Source organism: Musca autumnalis, unplaced genomic scaffold (genome assembly GCF_047663935.1).
Source record: "Musca autumnalis isolate F117 unplaced genomic scaffold, ASM4766393v1 scaffold_1, whole genome shotgun sequence".
NCBI lineage: Eukaryota > Metazoa > Arthropoda > Insecta > Diptera > Muscidae > Musca > Musca autumnalis.
Genome location: NW_027411644.1, coordinates 318,493,239 through 318,517,569, shown reverse-complemented (window position 1 = coordinate 318,517,569; position 24,331 = coordinate 318,493,239). Strand labels below are relative to the sequence as shown.

At 36.2% G+C, this 24,331-nt stretch overlaps 1 protein-coding gene across 1 annotated transcript in view; it reads left to right on the top strand.

Annotated features, from left to right (window-relative positions):
* LOC141391501 (uncharacterized) overlaps window positions 1–2,493 on the top strand; it is an 88,817-nt gene extending 86,324 nt beyond the window's left edge. The window contains exon 2 of the mRNA XM_073964381.1: window positions 1,544–2,493. Coding sequence (XP_073820482.1) covers window positions 1,620–2,447 — 828 coding nt within the window. The 5' untranslated portion in view covers window positions 1,544–1,619 and the 3' untranslated portion in view covers window positions 2,448–2,493. The remainder of the gene's footprint in view (window positions 1–1,543) is intronic.
* The last annotated feature ends 21,838 nt before the right edge of the window (window positions 2,494–24,331 follow it).

The window sequence follows — 24,331 nt, the reverse complement described above, 5'->3', positions numbered from 1 at the left end:
GTGAGACCAAAATCAACCCAAACCAATTTTTCTAAAATTTCAGCTTCCTATCTCAATTTTTGTGGATGCTAGAGTAATTACCAAAGACTGACGGAGGGACGAACTTGCTTAAAAAAACCAAAAAGTAAAAACACAAAAAAATGCATAACTTATCTACTTTTCAACCGATTTCTCTAGTTTTTCCGGTTTTCGAAAGATAACTTAATTACCTTTTTGGTAAAAATAAATAATAATACTGGTTGGTATCTTCTAAGCAGCCTGGAGCACAAGAAAAATTATTTTCCCGTTTTTTTGATGCGATTTTACGCAGTTCAACCACTATAACTTAGCCATTTGTTAACCGATTTCAAAACTTAATGGCTTGTTCTAAAAGAAAAGAAACCCAATATAAATCCGTAGTGAAAAATAGAAGTTATACCCATTTGAAATCTTAGAAACCCCGTTTTTTACAACATTTACTGTTATAAAACAAAAAAGGAAGTGATCCAAAGGAACCAAAGGTATTTTCGTTATCCATGGACCCAAACACAATAGAATTTTTGCATCAAAACCCTGAACACAGGGTGTTTTTCGTTTTTATTATTTTTGTTTTTGATCTGAAATATCGCAATAATTAACAAGATTTCAGCAATCGATTCAATCTATCTATGATTTAAATTAAAACTGATCAAAGAATGATACAGGTGTGCGACATTCAACGGAGGAATATTCCAGGAGCCATATTCGCGAATAGTTCACTCTCCATACAATTATGATTGTTTTATTTAAATATTAAAAAGAAGTTACTTTAATCAATTATTAGAAATTTTATTTGCATATAATACATAATATAGTTTACAAAAAATATTTCATTGTTTTTCAATATTAATTATATGTTCTCGGCAGCTGGACTTGTTTACGCATCGAAACCAACAATTGTTCCTCTATTGTCTATATCGTTCACGAGTATAAGATTGGTGCCACTAAAAGATTTCGAGGCGTGATTAAAACCAACTACGGTGCCTATGTTTTTGAGTTGATCCACAGCAATGGCGTTGATGGGTCCTTGCCAATTGGTTTTTTGAATCGTTAACTCTATTGGCTTAGTCCATGAACTGTGGATTAATAGGACGATCAAGAACAGGAATCCAAAATATTTCATTTTGTATTTGCTTAATGTGTGTGTCTTCGTCTTGAAAGCTTATTGCTTGACTGACTTGTGGTGTGTCGTCTCTGTGGTGAAAGCTTAATGTTTGACTGACTTGTGGTTTAAAAGCGACGACTATTTATAGGACTTATTTTTGATGATAAGAAGAGACTGTGCTATTTGGAAATTATGATTGTTGTGTGTGAGGTGAACTTTTCACATCAAGTTCATTCGTTGAAGTGAGAAGCTTGCATCTCCAACGATGACAAGAACAAATATACATATGTATATACTCGTATATGTATATACTCATATAAGATTAATTTTAAAGCGGTGCTAAGCATTCGCCACATTCGTTTTTAATTCTTTCTTTATTTCTTTGATTGATAATTATTATTATAAATATTTGGTCTTTAGGCATGGCAATTCAGTAGAATATAAATTCCCGAAGGTGGTGCACACAGCGATCACAGAGCTGATTAAAGAACATAAAATGGAAACCTTGGTGTTTCTGGTATTAATGGTTTTACGAGCTCAGTGTCAGAGTGAAGCTGTCAATTATACTAATTCAATCCAAGGAGTTTCCTATAAAGGACCACATCAAATCTACGATGATCATCCCAGTACACATTTCAAAGGAGAACAACAAAGTCCTGATAGACAACAGCAACAACAACTACAACAAGATATTCCATCTTATGGATCCGACCAACTGAAAAACAATTTCGGAACATATGAAGATCGTAACAATTTGACCATCAACAATCGGAATCAATATCCTAATAACCAACAAATTCCTTATAAACAGCAACAAGATGTTTCCCCTTATGGATCCGTCCAAGTCAAGCACTATAGAACTATTACAAATACTGGCAATATAATTGGTTTTAATTTCGGAACAAATGAAGATAATAACAAGTTGAGCAATAACAATCAGAGTCATTATCCAAATAATCAGCAAATTCCCTCTTATGGTTCCGACCAATTCAAAATCTATAGAACCATTACAAATACCGGCAACGTAACTGGTTTTAATTTCGGAACTAATGAAGGTGATTACAATTTGAGCAACAACAATCGGAGTCATTATCCCAATAATGAAAACAAAAGATTCTCCTCTTCTGGATCACCTAACATCAGAACCTTTGATACAATTAACAATGACGGTCTATTGATTGGTTTCGATGCTAATTCACCAAATCAACAGCATTCTGCAGGTGGAAAAAGCAAAGGACATTCCTTGTTAAAAAGTTCGGCGGAAATGATGCATGAAATAATTTTGTTATGGATAAAATACTGTATTTGTAAATTGATTTTATGAAAAGTATTTTGTATGCGAAAATAAATAAATGAAGCAAATACATGGATCTGATGTCCTTTATCAAAAGTGGAGTAGAAAATAAGAACTTTTGTTTTGCTAAAATTGTTTGAAATGTGTACAGTATGTAAAGTATTATTTAGAAAAATAATTATTCGGCCAGACTTTGATATTAATGAAATACTCCTCGATGGCTGTCATTCATGTTTGTCAATGTGTATTCGCGTTTACGACATAATTATAAAAATTGAATATTTATGACAGATACAGGAAGGTAGGCAGGATTTCATTAGACACAAAATATATAAATTCAATAAAACTAGTTTCCAATATTTTAGAAAAAAAGTTCGAAATTTGGAACAGAATATAATGTATTAGTTCTTGGATGTTAAGAATTGAAAATGAACCACTTCAAATCACGTTCGGTTTCCCCATATAAACATTACGCCTGGTATTTTGAAATTTTCAACCAAATTCTCCAACAGAATTGACAGAATGACTAAAAAATCTTTCGAATGAATAGATTTGGACCTCCGATAATTATTGTGCGCATCATTTTAGCGAAACGTTTTGAAGTCTTGTGGGGGAAGCACCCGAAGGAGTGGTCCGATATAACTCAAAATTTGTACAAAATATTGCGATGTTCAAAATTTGGACCAAATTGGTTGATCCATTCGAGAGTTATCATGCCATCGAGCCAGACAGACTGATGAACTGGGCTAAATCTACTCCAAATTGTTTGAAGCGGATTTCGTCAAATGATGAGGTACATTTTTACCCTTAGCCCAAAGGCTGAGGATACAATATACAATGCAAAATACAGCACATTTAAATACCATATACAGTGAATCACAGTCAAAAGTATCCACTTCAGTTTCTTTCATTAAAACTGCGATTGCTAAGAATTGGTTAACGATAGCGATTTCGTTCCTTTTTATCCTTTAACATTAGTGTCGTAACTTAAATATAATAAAATAAAATTAACGAAATTCAGGTAAATTTAGATAAAAAAAATAAAAATGGTTAAACAATATCGATCTCTACCTCACAGTGAAAAGTATGCACTCTGAAAGTTACATGAAACAAAATGGATTTCTTAGGAGTTTAGCATTTGGTATGACATCCTTTGTTATCCTTTACAGCTTTTAGCCTTTTTGGCAAAGATTTAACGAAGTTTTCGGGGCAAGATATCGAAATTTTTCCCCATTCTTCTTGCAAGGCATATTTCAGGCTTCCTATACTTTAGATGATACGATTTTTTATATTTGTCTCCAAACTTATTATTATTAATAACCAGGTTCCTAGGTGGAACATGTGGCCCTATGTTCCACCTAGGAACCTGGTTATTAATAATAATAATAATTTTGGAGACAAATATAAAAAATCGTATAATCTAAAGTATAGGAAGCCTGAAATATGCCTTGCAAGAAGAATGGGGAAAAATTTCGATATCTTGCCCCGAAAACTTCGTTAAATCTTTGCCAAAAAGGCTAAAAGCTGTAAAGGATAACAAAGGATGTCATACCAAATGCTAAACTCCTAAGAAATCCATTTTGTTTCATGTAACTTTCAGAGTGCATACTTTTCACTGTGAGGTAGAGATTTCCAATTATTTCTATTTAAAGCTAAAATTTTAATTTCATTCCATGATTTATTCGCCTTCCTCAGTTCTTCTAAAACTTGCCGTCTCCACGTTAGCAAAGGTCTACCTCTACGGCGGCTACCTTGCGGGTTCCACTCAAGGGCTTCTTTGGCAATATTTCCTTCTTGTTTCCTCAGTGTATGACCGATCCATCTCAATTTTTTTAGTCTGATTTCCTTGACTATTGGATTTTGGTTGCACCTTTCATAAAGAGATTGGTTTGTAATCACATTAGGCCAATGTATTCTCAAAATTCTTCTTAAGCATCTATTGACGAATGCCTGGAGTGAGTTCGCTATTCTTGAGGACATGTTCCATGTTTCGCATCCGTACAATAGGACAGATTTTACATTTGAGTTGAATAGTCGTATTTTTGTGCTACGTCTGATTTGCGATGATCTCCATATATTGTTGAGTGCTCCGAATGCTTGTTTTGCCTTTCGCATGCGGCTATTTATATCTACTTCAGAGCCTCCTGTCGACGTTAACATACTGCCGAGATAGATAAATTCTTCTACTTCTTCCCAAGGGGTGATGTCCAAGGTTAATGGTGTTGCGTTTCCAGCATTGATGCGCATGCATTTAGTCTTGGATACATTTATATGAAGGCTAGCTCTCTGCGCATACTCCTGAACATGGATAATTTATGGAGTATTTTGGAGACAAATATAAAAAATCGTAACATCTAAAGTATGTATGTATATGAAGCCTGAAATATGATTTGCAAGAAGAATGGGGGAAACATTCTGATAGCTTGCCCCGAAAACTTCGTTAAATCTTTGATAAAGCTAAAAGCTGTAAAGGATAACAAAGGATGTCATGCCAAGTGCTAAACTCCTAAGAAATCCTTTTTGTTTCATGAAACTTTTAGAGTGCATACTTTCCACTGAGAGGTAGAAATCGATGTCGTTTAACCATTTTTATGTTTTATCTAAATTTACCTGAATTTCGTTAATTTTATTTTATTACACTGTGTGTAATTTTTTGAGTCATGTTTTATTAACCATATTCTGACTCCACAGTGCGGTAGAACACCAAAAATGAGAAGACACGTGTCTCGCCGTTTTTACCTATCTCATCAACTTTCGCGGTTATACGCCTCCAAAGGTTTGAGGCTTTGATGTAAAAAGGGTCATTTATTCAGGACTATGCCTTTCAAACCATTAGGAAATTTGAACTTATCTCAGAGGCAAAGTGGTAGCTCTTGTTTTAAAGAACAAATATTGTCAACACATAACCCATCAAACATCATCCGCAAGGTCAAAATCGCCATGATCAAATTTCTTTTAAAATTTTTCTCAAGTTTTGTTATACAGCTATCAAACCGATCAAATTTGATGCAACCAACCACCTACAAAAATGTACCTCAGATAAACATCTTTCTAGAATATACGAACCCTGAAGGAACAGGTCTTAATGGTCAAAATAGCAAAACAATTGGGATTGTTATCCTCTTTTCTCAGCTTCTGCTCCATAGATATTAAACCGTTCAAAATTCAAGAAAACAATCAACCACAATAATGTAGCGAAGGCTTCAATAAACAACTTTCTAAAATATGCGAAATGTCTATGAACGGTTCTTAATGGTAAAAATAGCAAAAATCTTTTGAAAATATACAATTTTTATACTTTTTTCCATTTCACCCTCTAAATATTTCACGATCATCACCAATAAGAATTGGGATCTATTCTGATATGAACCCGACCTCCATACAAAATTTCATGACGATCGGTCCATAATTGCGGCCTGGAGCGTGTTTACAATTTATAATGGACAGATGGACGGACACACATCTCAAAATCGCTTTATCTCGTCGAGATATGAAGATTGGTATACCACATTGGGGGCTCCGACGAATATTTCGCGGTGTTACATGAATTTTTACCAAAACAAACTTATAATACCCTTTTCCATATTGTGGTATAGGGTATAAAAACTACCGTACACATCAGCAGCAGGTCTTAAAGTGAACTTATCCAAAATTTTGTGTGAGAGGTACCGGATGGAGTGGACAAATATAGTCCATATTTCAACCTTATATATATCTAGTAGATATATTAGGATGTGTAAAGTATAGACCAATTCGGCCACTCCCTTCAAGAGTTACCGTATGAACGAATTTTCTGAACATTTTTGAACTTTTCTAGGGAGGTACCTGAAGCAGTGGACCGATGTGGCTTATCTTCAAACTTAAACTATGTTTGGATAAAAAATTACTAAATCAAAATTTTGGACCGAATCGGCAGCTCCGTTCGAGAGTTATCTTGCGCTCCAATCACCACACACGCTGTCATAGGGGTTTTTTTGCAACTTTCAGGCTATTATCTCAGGAAGTATGGACATGCTCCTAATGAAACTTGTACCGTCGTATGGAGGACAGTGAATACAAGTTGCTAAAACAAAAATGAGAGCGATTCGAGAGATGGCGAAGGAGTGGACCGATTGAGTCTATATTGAAACATTATCTAAGTCTGTAACACATTTTACGATGGACAAAGTATGGACCAAATCGGTTACTCCCTTCAAGAGTTATCGTGCGCACAAATTTTCCGTACATTTTCGATGTTTTGTGAGGGAGGTACCGGAAGGAGTGGACCGATATAGCCCATCTTCGAACTTAAACTAAGTTTGGGTAAAATATTACGCCAAAATTTTAACCGAATCGGTTCATCCGTTGGAGAGTTATCGTGCGCTCCAGCCAGCCAGACAGACAGACGGACATTGCTCAATCGACTCCAAAATGTCTGAAACACATTTCGTCCAAACATACTTGGTGTCTAAAACCATAATTTCGAAGAGGCACATTTTACCCGTATGAAAGTGTATATACCCTCGTTAGCATAAATGCTGAGGGTATAAAGAAGAATTGTATTGGCCAACAGATGCTACTTTGACTTAAGTAAGCAGTTTAAAAACAAAGCCACACCTCGTCAAATAAAAGTGACACATTACAAAACACTGATACTACCCGTGCTGATGTATGGTTTCGAACTATGGGCACTTGTACAAGCGGACAAGGTGTTTGCGAGAAAAATTCTTCGAAAGATCTACGAACCAATCTGCGTTTATGGTGAATATCGAACCACGAGCTGTATCTGCTATACAACGACATTAGTATGGATAAACGTATAGAGATACAACGATTGCGTAGGCTAGGTCATGTCATAAGAATGAGCGATGATGAACCCGCTAAAAAGGAGCAGCACTTGCAGGCCAAGGAATCGATGGAGCAAACAAGGGGAAGAAGAGATGAAAAGGCGCGGTATTCCAGATGTTTTTTTTTCAAGGGAATTGTAAAAGAAATCTTGAAATTTACTATGTATGTATATGCATGTACGGGTATGTTTAAATGATGTTTTTAGAAAAAGTTGTTTTATTATTTTATGTAAAATATATATTTTTCACAATTTTATTGTATATAAATTATGTTTTTATTCGACTTGCGTAGGTCACAATTTATACCCTATAATTTGCCCTTCATTGTTAAGAGTTTTTATTTCAATGGCATTAGTAGAATGACCAGAAGAAGCTTTAGAATGTTCGTCAGATTTTTTAGAGTTAGATGCGAAACCAATCAGTTGTCCTCTATTATTGAGTTTATACACGGCAATGATGTTTTGGGACTTATCGTTATCTTCCGCTTCAGTGCTATCGAAAAATTTCCAATCAAATGGCTTCGACAAAGCACACTGGATTAATAAGTTTAAGTTCGAAAATGGTTTATATAGCTTTACTCCTTCCGGTACCTCCCCCACAAAAGTTCGAAAATGTTCGGAAAATTTGTGCGCACGATAACTCTTGAAGGGAGCAACCGTTTTGGTCCACACTTTATACATCGTGAAATGTCTACCAAAATAAGATGGGGTTCCAATATGGACTCAATCGGTCACCTGCATCGGGTACCTCCCACACAAAATTTCGGATGAGTTCAGTTTAGGACCTGCCCTCGAATCGCTTTGATTTTTGTTGTGGCAACTTGTATTCACTGCCCCCCATACGACGGTACAATTTTCCGGAGCAAATAGTCCGAAAGATTTAAAAGCCCCCTATGGCACCATGTGTAGTGGTTGGAGCGCACGATAACTCTCGAACGGATCTGCCGATTCGGATCAAAATTTGGCCTTCGTAATATTTTGTCCAAACTTAGTTTAAGTTCGAAGAAAAGTAGACCGATATACTCCCCCACAAAAGTTCAAAAATGTTCGACAAAATGTATAACTCTTAAAGGGAGTGACCGATTTGGTCCATACTTTACACACCCTAATATATCTACCAGATATAGATTGGGTTGGAAAAAGGCATCTCCCACACAAAATTTCAGAAAAGTTCAGTTTAGGACCTGCTCTCGAATCGCCTTGGCTTTTGTTGTAACATCTTGTATTCGCTGTCTCTTATACGAAGGTACAAGTTTCCTCAGGGGCAAGTCCATACTTCCTGAAAAAATAGCCTGAAAGTTGAAAAACAAATCCTATGACACCATGTTTATGGTTGGAAGCGCAAGATAATTCTCGAACAGAAATGACGATTCCGGCCAAAATTTGGCCTTCGTAATATTGTTTCCAAACTTAATTTAAGTTCGTAGATAAGCCATATCGGTCCATTCCTTCAGGTACCTACCCCACAAAAGTTCAAAAATATTCGAAAAATTTTTGCGCACGCTAACTCTTGATGGTAGTGACCGATTTGGTCCATACTTTACACATTCTTATAATATCTACCAGATATAGATCAGGTTCGAATATGGACTATATTTGTCCACTCCATCCCGTACCTTCCACACAAAATTTTGGATAAGTTCACTTTAAGACCTGCTATTGAATCACTTTGATTTTTGTTGATGTAACTTACATTCGCTGCCTCAATTACGATGGTAAAAGTTGATTCAGGGACAAGTCCACACTTCTTGAGAAAACAGCCCGAAGGGTGTAAAAACCCCCTATGGCACCCCCATGGTCTATGTCGGTCCATTCCTTTAAGTGCCTTTTCCGCAAAATTTTTGAACTTTAATCCTAATCAACATTTTTGTCGGTTCATACGACCGACGTTTTGAAACCCCCTAAATACATAAGTTTTTTTGTGAAAAAAGTGTTTCAATTTGCACAGGCTGAGGATATATCTCTGTCGGCAAAGCCGACTGATACTTTTTGTCTTGTTTTATTTGAGTTGAACTGACGATGCACTTAAATGTTTTTCAACAAAATTGATTTGTATTAATGAAGACATTCAGATCAAACGCGCTAAGATATCCCTAGTTTAATACCTTGAATTATAACAAAGTACATTAGTGTAAGTATAAGTGCGAATAAAAATAAACGATTATATGTATTTGGTCTTGGCATTTTTGTGGTCCACTATCCAATCTAAATATTTTTTCTATTATTTCCAAAACATTATTGTAGGGCATCATAGCCAGCGCTCTAGCAGGTTTTCGAAGCAAACGGACAAAAAAAAAATAACAGAATTATATTATAAGTTACAAATAAAATCATTAATACATTGAAAATCCAAATTAAATCAAAAATGAGGATTCTGCTCTACTTTAGACGATTCTTGATGTCCACGTTAAAGATGATAAGAATTTTTGGAAATACCCTATTTTTTTAATTATTTACTAGCGACACATATTTATGTTATTTTTTCAACACCGATTAGATTATGTCATTGTCCATTATTTGGGAATTTCCAAAAATTCTTATCACGTTCAACGTCGATATCAAACCTCGTCTAAAGAGGAGCTTAATCCCGGTTTTTGATTTATTTGACAGTGATTTAATTTGGATTTTCCGTGTATTAATGAGTTCTTCAATGCTTGTCATATACAAGACAAAGTCGAAGCATGTATGATAAGAAATAATGTGGATTTTCCCATACTTATCTGCAGAAACAAAAGATTATTGACTCATATTTTTTATTGATTCAATTGTGGCTCATTGATCAAGAAAATTCAAAAAACGTGCAAAGCCCACTCATAGTTGTATGAAAACCTAAAAACAATAGAGTTCTAAAAGAGAGAGGGCTGTTTGGTCCTTACAGCAATTGTTTGCAATTTTCAACCGCCTGTTGAGTGGCGCGTTACAAGAACCACATGAAAAAAGTGTAAGTGAGGCTTTGTTTTGTTTTTTTTTTTTTGAAAAACAAGAATATGGCTGTCGCGTTAAAGTTGAAAATAATTTAGTTTTTGGGGCAACGCGTGTCCCAACTTTGCAGAAACTAATAATCCTTCTTATCACTACCAATGGGCATTTATCATCCACCAATGGACATTTAAGGGCCAGTAAACCAATAATTGCTGGCTTCTATAGAATAGAAGACCTCCATTGGAGGCTTCTATAAAATAGAAGACCTCCATTGGAGGCTTCGCTGCCTCATTTACGACTGTAATAGTGTTTAAGGGGCAGTCCATACTTCTTGAGAAACAGCCCGAAAGTTGTAAAAATCGCTATGACACCATATGTATTGGCTGGAGAGCACGATAACTCTCGAACTGATCATCCAATTTGGTCCAAAATTTTGCCTTCGTTATATTTTTTCCAAACATAGTGTCAGTCCACAACTTCCGGTACTTCCCCCAACATTTAAAACATGTCACTATCTATGTCTCTTGAACGGGTCAACAAATTTGGTCCAAACTTTGGATCTCCTAACATTTTGTCCAAATTTAGTTATAGTTAGTTATATGAACTTAACGACAAAAATATCGAAACTTTTACGGTATTAACGATTGTGCATGTTTCGAATAAATCCTTACGTTTTTCTAATAAAACTGATTTGGAATAAAGCGCAAATGGATTTAACTTTTGCAGTGAATGTTTCCGAAGAAATGTGCCGACTTAGTCCATTAAGCAAGTGCATCTCATTATCGCTCACTTTGCTCACAATTTTAGCAACAATTTTTAACTTTTGTGGTGGATGTACTCGAAGTGATGGACCAATACGACTTAAACTAAGCTTGGAAAATATTACGTCATCCAAAATTTGGACCATTAATCCGTTTGAGAGATGTCATGGGCTAAATGACTGCTGATTGTCTGACACGGATTTCGTCCAAACATATTTGGAGTATAAAACCATTATTTCGATTAGGGACATTTGTATCATATCAAAGTGTATATAACCTCATTAGTCTAATGGCTGAGAGTAAAATTAAACACATACAATAGGAAAAAAATCAAGTGGGTATGCTACATATTGCAGAATTTTGAAGTTTTTGAAGCCCAACAATCAATCTTCATTATTTTCTTCTACTTTTTATTTATTTAGCCTGCGTGAGCTATATGTTTCTAGACATACAATAAAGAGTTTCATCAATCTGTTTTTTAAAGTCTGCTGAGAAACTGAAAAGATTTTTATATTAACAAGCAACGAGTTCCACAATCTAGCAATTCGTTAAAAAAAGGATTTCTAAAAAATACTTTTCGTAAAGATATTTATTTGTACCTGAGAGCTTCTAGAAGACGACAAAAACTGGAAGTAAGGCAGCAGATATGAAGGTTGTCCACGTTTAATAAATTGAAAAAAAAAAAACAGAGACATCGGACAGATATTTAAAAACTCTCGTAAATCCAGAGATAAAATAAATTTTTTTCCAAAAATTGGGTGCGATGGTACATCCACGGTTCTTGATGGATCGCATTGAAACGGCATAGAATGATGTATTTTTTAATGGTGATTATTGAAATCGGATGCGCATAAAATGTAAATGAACTTCGCGGAAATTATGACCATTTTACTGTATTTTGCACCCTAATATGCAGCAGATGCTACATCGTGGCCGTCAAATAGAATTTGACAAACAGTACATCAAATAAAAGGGATTGATTCGCTGTGTTGGAAAATCGGATGCGCATCATGTCATTTTCATAATTACGCGGTTAATATGCGTCTCAAATGTTGTAATATTCAATATAACATTATTTTAACGTTATGCCACAATTGGAATTCCTTGCGATTTAATATAAGGTTCTAATAATATTATCCAATAGGAAAACTATAAGCGAAAAATTTGTTACAACGGAATATCATCATTATTGCGTGAAATTTTGACTAAAATGCCGAAGAACTCAAACATTTTTTCTCCAACTTTTCCTATAAAACCATAAAAAAATAAAATTAGAATAATATGATTTTAATTTTTTTCGTAATATTTTCTTTGTATTTTTGCAAATAACATGAATACTATAGCTCCAACCTTCACAACTTTGGTTTCATTTTATTCCTCAAAATGTCTGGATGCTGTTATAATTTTTGTTATATATTTTTCGTAAGTATGAGCGCTATTGTTTCAAAAATATGTTTGTAAATACGTGAAATTATTTAACAAATTTGATTTTTCGCGAATCCATTGAGACTGCGATTATTTTTTGCATCATCGCAAACGGTACGAATTCAGTTAACGATAATAGGATATAACAGCTAACTATATTAAGCCGCGATTTTTTTAGAATTTCTTCTAATTATCATAATTAAAACGGTCATATCTTTTGCGCGCAACGATCAAATTAGTAACGAAAACAGATTTGGAATGCTGATTTTTTCTTAATTTCCATACCAAAAATCATTGATGTAGTATCAAAAATTTTTTTGAAATTGAAAAGACAATTTTAGACATTTTTCCTGATATGTATAGTTCACGAAAGCCCCTAGGTATATAATAAATTTTGTCCAATAGATATTTCATTTCATGCACTTCCATTCCCAGAATATTGAACCGGTAATATTTTGTTGATACAGACATACGGAACTCCGAGTTCGTTTATTTTTGATACTGGAACAATATGGTATAAAACAGTAATTCTGCGAATTAATTAATTCAACAAGCGAATTAAATCCGATTTTTCAAAACCGATTACTGAAAGTCGTTTTTGGAAAAAAGGCCTCCAAAAAATTACCTTTGCACCCCAAAAACTTATTTTGCACGCATGGAATCGATGGAGACTTTTAAGACATTGCTTGTAATGGCAAACCATACACCTCTATCGAAATTCAGCTTTGTGAGAATTAATTCTACATATTTTCCCTTGGTACGCATGTCTATTTTGGCTTGGCAAACATAGAACAACGTGTTTTGTTTATGAATTCGCAGCATCTGCCTTATCACCACAAAACAGGACAGAATACAAATGATTTTCGATTTAAATAAGTCGTTTTATTAGAATAATTTCAGAGCAGTGTAGTCGCACTAAGAGTAAAGAACAGATTCATTAACTTAAGAAAATCTTAAAAATTTGCAGTATGAGAATTTTGGTGTTGGTATTCCTTGGTATGTTTATGATGACGTTTTTTGGCTCGTGTTCTTGGGCCATGCCTCGCAAGTTTAATATTCAGAATAATCATAATCATATGGAAGTGGGGACCTTCAACAATAACGGCAATGTAACGGTTTTTCGTTCTCATGATGACACACACCATAGAAGTAAGGAATCCAATAATGACTGTGAAGATGAATGTGACGACTGTGAAGAAGATGATTCGGAAGACGAATATTACACACCTTATGGATATTATGGTTATTATGGATACAATGGATATTATGGATATAGTGGATATTATTATGGTTAAATAAATAACCAATTAAAAAACTTAAGAAACTGATTAAGATACATTTAATGAGTCAGAAAATTATAAGGTAATTGTTGGCTATGAAAACGTCATTAGACCTTTGGTTTTCGCATGTTCCCTATCGAAACTATGGTAAAACAAGGAGCAAATGCTATAGTCTGGACTAGACCGACTATGTAATACCCACATCACTACCAGCTTTTAACGGGTAAATATTTCCTCTAAAGTTATCAGTCACCCTGGCTTTTATACCGGATGACTTAAGACTAACTGAACAAAAATAATTACAGCACTCCCGAAGTGAAGGTATTTTCATAAATGTACATGAGGATTTCTGAGTGAAATCGGACACTTTTTCAAAAAATGGGTTTTGACTTCCTATATTTTTTGCTGTGTTGATACATTTCAATGTATTTTCAGAGTTTTTTGACTAACAGTTCTAGAGATATTCAGCCTTGAAAAAGTCGAATTCTGTAAATACTATGTGTAAAGAAATACTCATACCTTCTTTAATGTTGGTCCAAATAGAAACAAATTTTTTTTCTTATTTTTGTTGTTTTATCAGATATCTAATAAAAAAACAAGTGAGCAAAGGCTATAGTCGGGATGGGGCCGACCATGTGATACCCTACACCACTACCCGTGTGCATAAGCTTTTCACTGGTAAACATTTCTTTTAGGGAATATAATCCGACTACCACCAAAAATAATATGCCTCTTTCTCTCTGGGGCCCTATAACAAGTGGTTTTGTCCAGGGCTGAGGTGAGCTCAGTCGTCTCCAGGGTCAACTCAAGGACCCACAAACCTTAAGTGATAACACGACTTGTATAAGTTTCAATTCTTTATTTAACTCCTGGGTGTTATTAAGTAGAATAGTATGTAAGTGGAATTTCAGACATAGTTGGATATTTCAGATATAGTATATTATGGTTGAGTATCAGATATTTATATGTATACATAAGATGGTACAAATCCGGTGGAAAATCGGACCCTCGGTCGTCTAGTTCGGTGTATGGGTGCGTTCAGGGAATTAACACAGGCGCTGTTGAATATTCAGTTGCTGTAAGCGTACTGACGGTGAGCTAGTAGGATATCACAAGCTGCTGATTATGAACACTGCGATGGTTGCAAGCGAGTAGCTGGTCGCGAACGTTGGTGGAGCGGCAAACTGAATGTGGACGAGCAGCAGCCTACGAGCGTTGAGCGAGTACCTGGCCACAAGCGTTGTCAAATCTGGGCAGCGAGCGGGCTGGTTGCGGACGGCGAGCTGGCTGCGGACGGTAAGCTGACTGCGAGCGGCGGGCTAGCTGCGGACGGTAGGCTGGCAGCAGAAGCTGGGCGGCAGGCTAGTCACAAGCGGGCTGGTTGCGGACGGCGAGCTGACTGCGGACGACAACGGGCGGTGAGCTGGCAGCAAGCGTTCGGCGGCAGACTGGTCACAAGCGAGTAGCTGATTGCAAGCGTTGGGCGGTAAGAGGGGTACTAGATTCGGTCAGAAGCTGGCTGTAAATAGCTGACCACGGTTAATATGGAGCTGGCTAACAGCAGGGGAGCTGGCAAAGAGCAGGTAGTTGGTTATAAATAGCTGGCCACGGTTATTACAGAGCTGACTAAGAGCAGTGGGGCTGGCAAAGAGCAGGTAGCTGGCTATAAATAGCTGGCAACGGTTATGATAGAGCTGGCAAGAGCAGGGGAGCTGGCAACGAGCAGGTGACTGGCTACAATTAGCTGGCCACAGTAGCTGGCTACGGGGTCGGATGACTTAAGATCACTAACAGGCAACTGAGACTGCGGACAAGCCACACATCACTATGCTTGTTTCACGGTAAAGTCTCTTGACCCCCTCTATGATGAAAAACTGAACATCTTATATATATGCGGTTACAGAGTGTATGAGAAGTACATGTGCCGCGAGATGTCAATAAACACACCAGAATCAATATTGCCATTACGGCTGTAGTACGAATGGTGGTGTCAAATTATAATTCGTTGTTAAGCCAAGTGATGTGTGTTTGTGTGTTGTTGCCTTTGACTCAAACGCATGCTAGGGTGGGTAGTGTTGACGAATAGGCAACTGCTTTAGGTTTGTTGTTGGTTGGCACTAGTGTGGTGTCTTGTGTGTAGTTTTGTGAGTTTTGTCCAGGCACCGAGGTTAAAACGTGTATCAGGATGGGTAGTAATAATGGGTGAATTAAAGTGAAGTAAAATAAATCCAATATTTTATTATTATAATAAGCAGTTTCGGCTGGTTGTGGTGGGAATGTTTAATAAAAAAACAAGTAAGAACGGAGTTAAGTTCGGCCGGGCCGAACTTGTTATACCCTCCACCACAAGTTGTATTGAAGTTTAATTTGATTCCTTTCGTGTATGAAGAAGACTTAATACTAAATTTCAGCAATTTCGGTAAAACAATGTGAGGCACCATTCTATGAGGGCTATTTCAAAACGTCGATCTATACCGACAAATTTCTTACGGAAAGTTTTTAGGCTCAAAGAAGGCTAAATACCAAATTTCATATATTTCGGTAAGATAATGTGGCTAAAACTTAAAAAATACCGAAAATCAAGAAGTACGCTTCTATGGGGATATAGGAAGACGTGGACCTATACTGATAATACTCCTCTGGAATATTTTATTACTCATGGAAGACGAAATAACGAATTTCAGCCATTTCGGTTGGATATTGACGTCGCAATCTTCAGTATTAATCGGGAGGTACCGTTCTATGGGGGCTATATCGAAACGTGGACCTATACTATAAAAGTCGGTGATATCATGCCCCTTTGACTTAAATTTGAATTACAATTTTCTACTTTATTGTCGTCGATGAAACATTCTTCCATACCCATTTTCGAACATTTATGATACGTGTGGTCAACTATGGTGGATTTGTGAGCATGATATTGCATAAATTTGTACTGCAAGGTTAGTTAAAAAATTAAACTTGAACTAAAATACCAACTATTTTCAATGACCTTTCTAAATTATCGATCCTAATAATATGGCTACACTTGGTATTTGCTTTCAGACAATTTTCAAAGCTCAGAAGAGATCTAACGAAATCAAAAAGTCATTTAAAGCAAGTTTATAAAACGTTTTTGTTTGAATATTTCTTGATTTTATCTGAAAGTTCTTGGTAACTTTTCCATGTTGAGAATTGAACCCACGTTCCAAATAAAGCGGGTCAAATTTGTTGTAGGATTTATCAGAATGTTCCATTTTACTAAACTAAACCAAAAAACTGCGCATTATTTGCTTTAGTTGTACAATTTTTCAATTTTTTTTGATTCAAACCTATTCTGATGATCGCAAAAATTGGACACTTTTTGTACTTTTTTTATTATAATTGGGATATTTTCCGAAAATATGGCAACACCGTCAAGTTTTTTCTTGGGAATGTTGGCATAGTATAGGACTCTCAAAAACTAAATAGTATGGATCTGCAATACGAACACATCAGAAGATACCTTAACATATAAAAAGAAAAAAATTCAAACCTATTCAGATGACCGGTAGTGTAGATTGAAGACTAAATAACAAATTTCAGCCATTTTGGTGGAATATTGAAGACACAACCTTCAAAACACGAAACATCGGGAGGTACCTTTCCATGGGAGCTATATAAAGACGTGAACCTATACCGACAAAATTAAAGGGGAAGTTTGAGTACCCCCAACGAAGTCTAAATACCAAATTTCAGCCATTTCGGTGGAATATTGAGGCCACAACGTTCAAAATACCGAAAATCGGGAGGTACCATCCTATGGGGGCTAAATGAAGACATGGACCGACACCGACAAAATTCTGGGAGAAAGTTTTGTACCCCAAAATAAGACTACGTACCAAATTTCAGCCATTTTGGTAGGATAATGAAGCTAAAACCTTCAAAATACCGAAAATCGGGAGGTACCGTTCTATGGGGGCTATATGAAGGTGTGGACCGATACCGACAAAATTCTAGGGGAAAGTTTTATACCCCGAAAGAAGACTACGTACTAAATTTCAGCCATTTCGGTGTGATAATGAAGCTAAAACCTTCAAAATACCGAAAATCGGGAGGTACCGTTCTATGGGGGCTATATGAAGGTGTGGACCAATACCGACAAAATTCTTGGGGAAAGTTTTATACCCCTAAAGAAGACTACGTACCAAATTTCAGCCATTTCGGTGTGATAATGAAGCTAAAACCTTAAAAATACCGAAAATCGGGAGGTACCGTTCTATGGGGGCTATATCAAAACGTGGACCGATATATCCCATTTTCAATACCAACCATCCTGCAAGTAATAACAACTTCTATACCAAATTTTGACTCTCTATCTTTAAAATTGCGAGCTGTAATTTGATTTCAACAGACAGACGGACGGACTGACGGACGGACGGACAGACGGACATGGTCAAATCGACATAGAATTTTACGCTGATCAATAATATATATACTTTATAGGGTCTCCGACGAATATTTCGATGTGTTACAAACGGAATGACAAATTTAATTATACCCTCCATATGGTGGAGGGTATAATAAAACGGGTGTATAGGTGGATAGATCGTTTGTAACGGTCACGTTACAACCCTCATAAGCAACCAAAATTTCGTGACCATCCGATAAAAATTACGACCTGTAGCTTGATTGCAAAAAACTATGTGGTATCTCTCTTGTTTGACCACCTTCGCCATCCTGCTTTACACCAATGCACTATAGGTCAAACGGGCCATTTTATTGGCCAAAAGTCTTAAAGTTAAAACAAGTATTTGGTTTAAGTTAATATAGCGTTTTTAGATTCAGGGAGAAAAATGGAACAACGTGGGCCAAAAAATTAACCCCTTATGGACCAAATACACAACTGGTACTTTAACCCTTTGGGGACAAAAACTGGAAGGTCTGGTATTTGTCTACAGAATTGATGGTATCGACGTCCGATAAGTTCAGAATCTGCCTTAAAATTACTAAAATTAAATCCCACAATATGATGTGACATATTTTGACTATAACTGTACATATTTATAAAAGATTTGTAAATAATTTGACTTTAGAACACAGCAGAATGCTGTCGACTCCAATTTGCCTAACATTATTTGGTAAGAGGTTTAGCCCTGACTTCAAAAAAAAATCAATATTATGGAAAATAAGGTAACCGAAAAAAAGTTGTATAATTCTTGTCGAGCAAATTTACGCAAAAACACAAAAAAAATTCTGCATTCGGCACGAGTTAATGAACCAATTTCAATTTTCACTTTCATTGCCGAACGTTGCCGAGACTTTTAAAGCGTACATTACCTCAAAATGTTCTATTTTCTTCGAAAATTCAAAGTTAACACACATTTAATAACTATTTATACACATAAATGATGATAGGAGGACATTTTTGATAAATAGATATCGAATACATTCTAATCAAATCGTTACTTATGCTAATATTGTGATTTTGTTTCACCCTGAACGTATGCAAGTAAACATATTTCGTTAACAAGTTTTTAAAGATATTTGGATAATACATATTTGACTGCCTGCCATGTAACGGTATAATTTCTCATACAAAAACAAAATTTATTTGTATTATATTTGAAGTGTTTCTTACAAGAAAGTAACACAAAATAAGTGAAAATACAAAGTGCGAAATCTGACTTTTGGCCAGTAAAATGGGCTGTTTGACCTATAGTGCAATGTAAAGGTAATATTTTCTTCTTCCATTGACAGGCTTTGCCGTTGGAATACCCCTACTAGAAGCCGATATATTCACAAAGAATAAAACTTTGAATTTGTCTCCAAATGAGTTTTTCCCCATTCCGACCCCTAAATATTATCCGACTATCAATAAAATCAATAGGCTTCTTCCTCTGTGGGGCCCCAATCTATCCCCAAAATTTCGTCACTATTCGATAAAAATTCCAACCTTGTGCGTGATTACAAAAAAATGGAAAAATTGGGTTTATTACTGAATTTTGCAATATCTCGGTTTGCAACATACGTTGCATCAATATAAACGAGATATTTTCTTCTTCCATTGACGGGTATCCTTTTGGAATACTCCAACCAAAAGCGGTTGGAGCATAAGAAAAAATGGTTGACTTTTCTCCACATAAGCTTTTAGCTTATTCCGACTCCTGAATATTATCCGACCATCACCAAACTAAATAGGCTTTTTCCTCTGTGAGACCCGCATCCACTCCCAAAAAATTCGTGACTATCCGATCAAAATTGCGACCTGTAGCGTGATTACAAAAAAATCGGAAAATGAGATGCATTATCTACTATTGCCATATCTCTGCTATTTGACCACCTACGTACAACAACCTACTTTACATCGTTGTAAAGGTGATATTTTCTACTTTCCGTGCCAAGTTTTTCTTTTGATGTACCTCTTAAAGAAACAGAGTATTGGCTTTGAAATAAAATGTTGACTTTTCTCAAAATAAGTGTTTGCCCATTCCGACCACAAAATATTATCCGACCCTCACCAAAATCAATAGGCTTCTTCATCTGTGAGACCCCCATTAACCCTAAAGTTTTCGTGACGATCCGATCAAAATTGCGACCTGTAGCGTGATTTCCACAAAAATAGAAAAATGGGATGTATTACCGACTATTGCGATATCTCCGTCATTTGGTTACCTACGCCGACCTAGTTTGCATCATTGTAAAGACGGGATCTTCTACTTTCATAGCCAGGCTTTGCATTTGGAAAGTTTACAACCAATGCTGTGATATTCGTCAATATAATTAAAATCGCAAAAATGAAAATTGAGGTTTTATTTGCTACTATTGTGATATCTTCGTTGTTTGATCACCTACGAGCACCTACTTTACATCATTAGAAAGGTGATATTTTCTACTTTCATTGTCAGGTTTTGCTATTGATATACCCCATAAAAAAGCTGAGATATTCGCTTTGGAAAAAAACGTTGTCTTTTTACCCACCTAAGTTTTTTGCCCTTTCCGACCCCTAAATATTATCCGACCATCACCAAAATCAATAGGCTTCTTCCCCTCCGGGACCCCCATCAACATCCAAAATGTCGTGACGATCCGATCAAAATTGCGACCTGTAGCGTGATTACAAGGTTTAGATGGACAGACAGACGGACATACATAGCCAGATCGACTCAGCTCGTCGAGACATTAATTTTGGTATATATAAGTATGGGTCTACGACCATTATTTCGATGCGTTACAAACTTTTTGGCCAAAACCAACTTATAATACCCTCCCCACATGGTGGTGTAGGGTATAAAAAGTTCAAAAGTTTTGCGGAGGAGGGAAAGCACCGACATAGTGCATTACGGAAGTGGATCTTATTTTGAGAGTCATATCTTTTCGATAGATATCGCGCCCACTAGTAATTTCAGAGGGTTATCGTACACCTGTTGCACCAGTATGCCAGGAAGCATGGACTTGTCCACGGAGAACGTATATGGCTGTAAACAGGAACACAAAAAAAAAACATCGGTATACATTTGCAAAGGATCTCCGAACAGACCCTAAACTGCACTTGGACGCAAGGACCGATGTGGGCCATTTTAGAAGATAAACTAAGTTTTGACAAAATATGACGAAGGCTAAATTTTGGACCAAATCGGTTAATCACTTCGAGAGTTATTGCGCTCTCCAGCTACTACATATGATGCCATAGGGGTTTTTTACAACTTTCGGGCTGTTATCCCAAGAAGTGTGGACTTGTCACTGAAAAAACTTTTACAGTTGCAATTGAGACAGCGATCGCAAGCTGCTTCAACAGAAATCAAAGTCAGTCAAGAGCAGGTCTTAAAGTGAACTTATCCGAAATGTTGTGTGGGAAGTACCCGAAAAAATGGGCAAATATAGTCCATATTCAACCCTGATCTATACCTGGTAGTTATATTAGGATGAGTAAAGTATGGACCAAATCGGTCCGTCCCTTCAAGAGTTATCCTGCGCACAATTTGTCCGAACATTTTTGAACTTTTGTGGTGGAGGTACCTGAAGGAGTGAACCGAACCGCCGATATGGCGGGTAAGAAACTAAACTTTTCCGAAATTTTTGTGTTGGATGTACCCGAAGGCGTGGACCTCATCTAAGTTTGGTAGAAATTTCACGATGTGTAAACTTTGGACCAAATCGGTTACTCCCTTCAAGAGTTATCGTGCGCACACATTTTCCGAACATTTTCGAACTTTTGTGGGGGAGGTACCGGAAGGAGTGGACCGATATAACCCGTCTTCGAACTTAAACTAAGTTTGGACAAAATATTGCGAAAGCCAAATTTTGGCCCAAATCGGTTCATCCGTTCGAGAGCTACCGTGCGCACCAGACAGACAGACGGACGGACATTGCTAAATCGACTCCAAATTGTCTGAAACACATTTCGTCTAAAACCATTGTTTCGATGAGGCACATTTTACTGGTATGAAAGAGTATATACTAGGCCGGGGCGATTTGTATGGAAGGAAAAAAGTGATAGTGGGCGCCTGGAGTTTCTGACCCTTGGGAGAAAATCGAGACCCCGGATTTTGACTTGAAATTTTCTTCAAGGATATTTTGGCCAGCCCATATATCAGAAACTTGACCTATCCTGAAAATTTCCTTTTGCGTTCTTAGTACACTCACCAAGAGCTTTCATCTCAAAAAGGAAATTTTTACCCACTGACTTTGAGTCAAATTTTGTAGCACAGTGTAATTTATCGATATTTTCCGAAAAATGTGCACTTTTTCGGGACAATAACTGCCTGAAGGAGCGTTCCAATGCTTTTGCGATGTACTAGAAAATTCTTTATTATTGTCTTGGCTAAAATTTTTGTCTTTCTGTTGGATCGAAAATCTCAGTGGTTTGGCTGTTACATATATGCCAAAATATCCAAAAAAGCTTGAAAAGAAACTTCAAGTCAAAATCCGGGGGCACGATTTTCACCGTAGACATATGGTCTAGTGGACTTTTTCGCTCAGTACAATTCCAATAATCAGCAAATCCAGGCGCCCGTGGTGGTGTTCGAATAGCCCCACCCTAGTATATACCCTCCCTTAGCATAAATGCTGAGGGTATAAAAAAATTAACAAAAATAGTTATTGCTCCAATCCCACTACCAAATAGGACTTAAAATTGTTGTAATAAATTGAAGTTTAATAACTACAAATTTCACGAAAATTGAAGAGTACAATCATTGATAAAAATTTATTTTAAATATTAAATAGCGAAAATTTCATCCAATGCCACAGGATTTTCTATTTGGACCAATATTAAAGAAGTTATGCGTATTTCTTTGCACATGGTTTTACATAATTCGGCTTTTTTAAGGATCCCTTAGGCAAAAAAATCGGAAAATTTACTGAAATGTTTTGATGATGGCAACATCAACGCAGCAAAAAATAAAGGAAAAAAAAAACCACTTCACCCAGAAATTCCCGCATATATTATAATGGGCAAATATAATCGAATTTTGAAAGTTCATACATATGTATGTTCCTGAAAGTTGTTTATCGATATCCTTGCTACATAGTATCTGTGCACCAGAACCAGACAAAACAGCATAACAAATCTCATTTGATTTGCTACTTTGACCGTTTTTAAGAACCGTTTATTCAGTGTTCTTATATTCTAAAAAGACGTTTGGTAAAAGATGAAATTTGCTGGAGTTTATGTGTTAACAATTTTTGTTCTTTTTCAGAAATGCAATAACTTTGCCTCTCTTATTAATTCGAAATTCCTAACAGTTTGGAAGATATAGTCCTGACAAAATGACCCCTTTTGACATCAAAGCCTCAAACCGTTGGATGCCCATAACGGCGAAAATTGATGAGGTAGTTAAAAAACGCCGAGACGCGTGTCTTCTCTTTTTTGGTCTTCTATTACGCTGCGGTGTCGGAATATGTTTAAGAATTTTCGTGTTTCAAAATTCTATGGACTCAAAAACTGTTAAACAGAATTACCTGCAATTTTCAGAGTATATCACAATATCGCCTGTTCTATTTAACAGGTCACATAAGCAGTACAACATAGAGAATATCCTTCAAGCTGTCAAAGTTTTTGTTTACGCTTTCATACAATTAATAGACTATAACAACTAATTTGACAGATTGAAATCAATTAGATGACGGTTTTACGCCATCTTATTATTCCATCACGGGCCATGGGACTATCAAAAATATCCTTAATTATCATTTTCCTGGTTTGTGTCGATAACGACAAAAAGAGTTAGTGAATACCCAAAATGTAAAAGTTGAGGAATAAATTGTATTTCTCAGTATGTGTTTATTTATTTCGTACAATTTTAGACATATTTTATTTATTTAGTAGGTAGGAAGAAATTACTCATTTAAAATATCATTCAAATCACCCATGTTATTGATAACAGCCACATAAATACAATCCTCATCACGCTTTTCGCCAGCAGAATTTTCAGGCTTCTTGCTTGTCAAAGTACTACCAACTACAGAACCCAGATTATTGATTATACCCACTTTAATACGATTTCCATGTTGGGAGTTGCCATTTGCACTGCCAATTATTTTACCCATATTGTTGATGAGGCCAACTTTAATCTGATTTGATGCATGTTGTTCATTGACGTTTTCTTGAGCGTGATTGTTAGCCTCTATATTTTCATCTTTATTTGTAGCACTGCCAATTACTTCTCCCACATTGTTGATTATACCCACTTTTATATTGTTTTTGTTTCCTGCATCAGCGTTGGAAGATTTAGCCTTCAC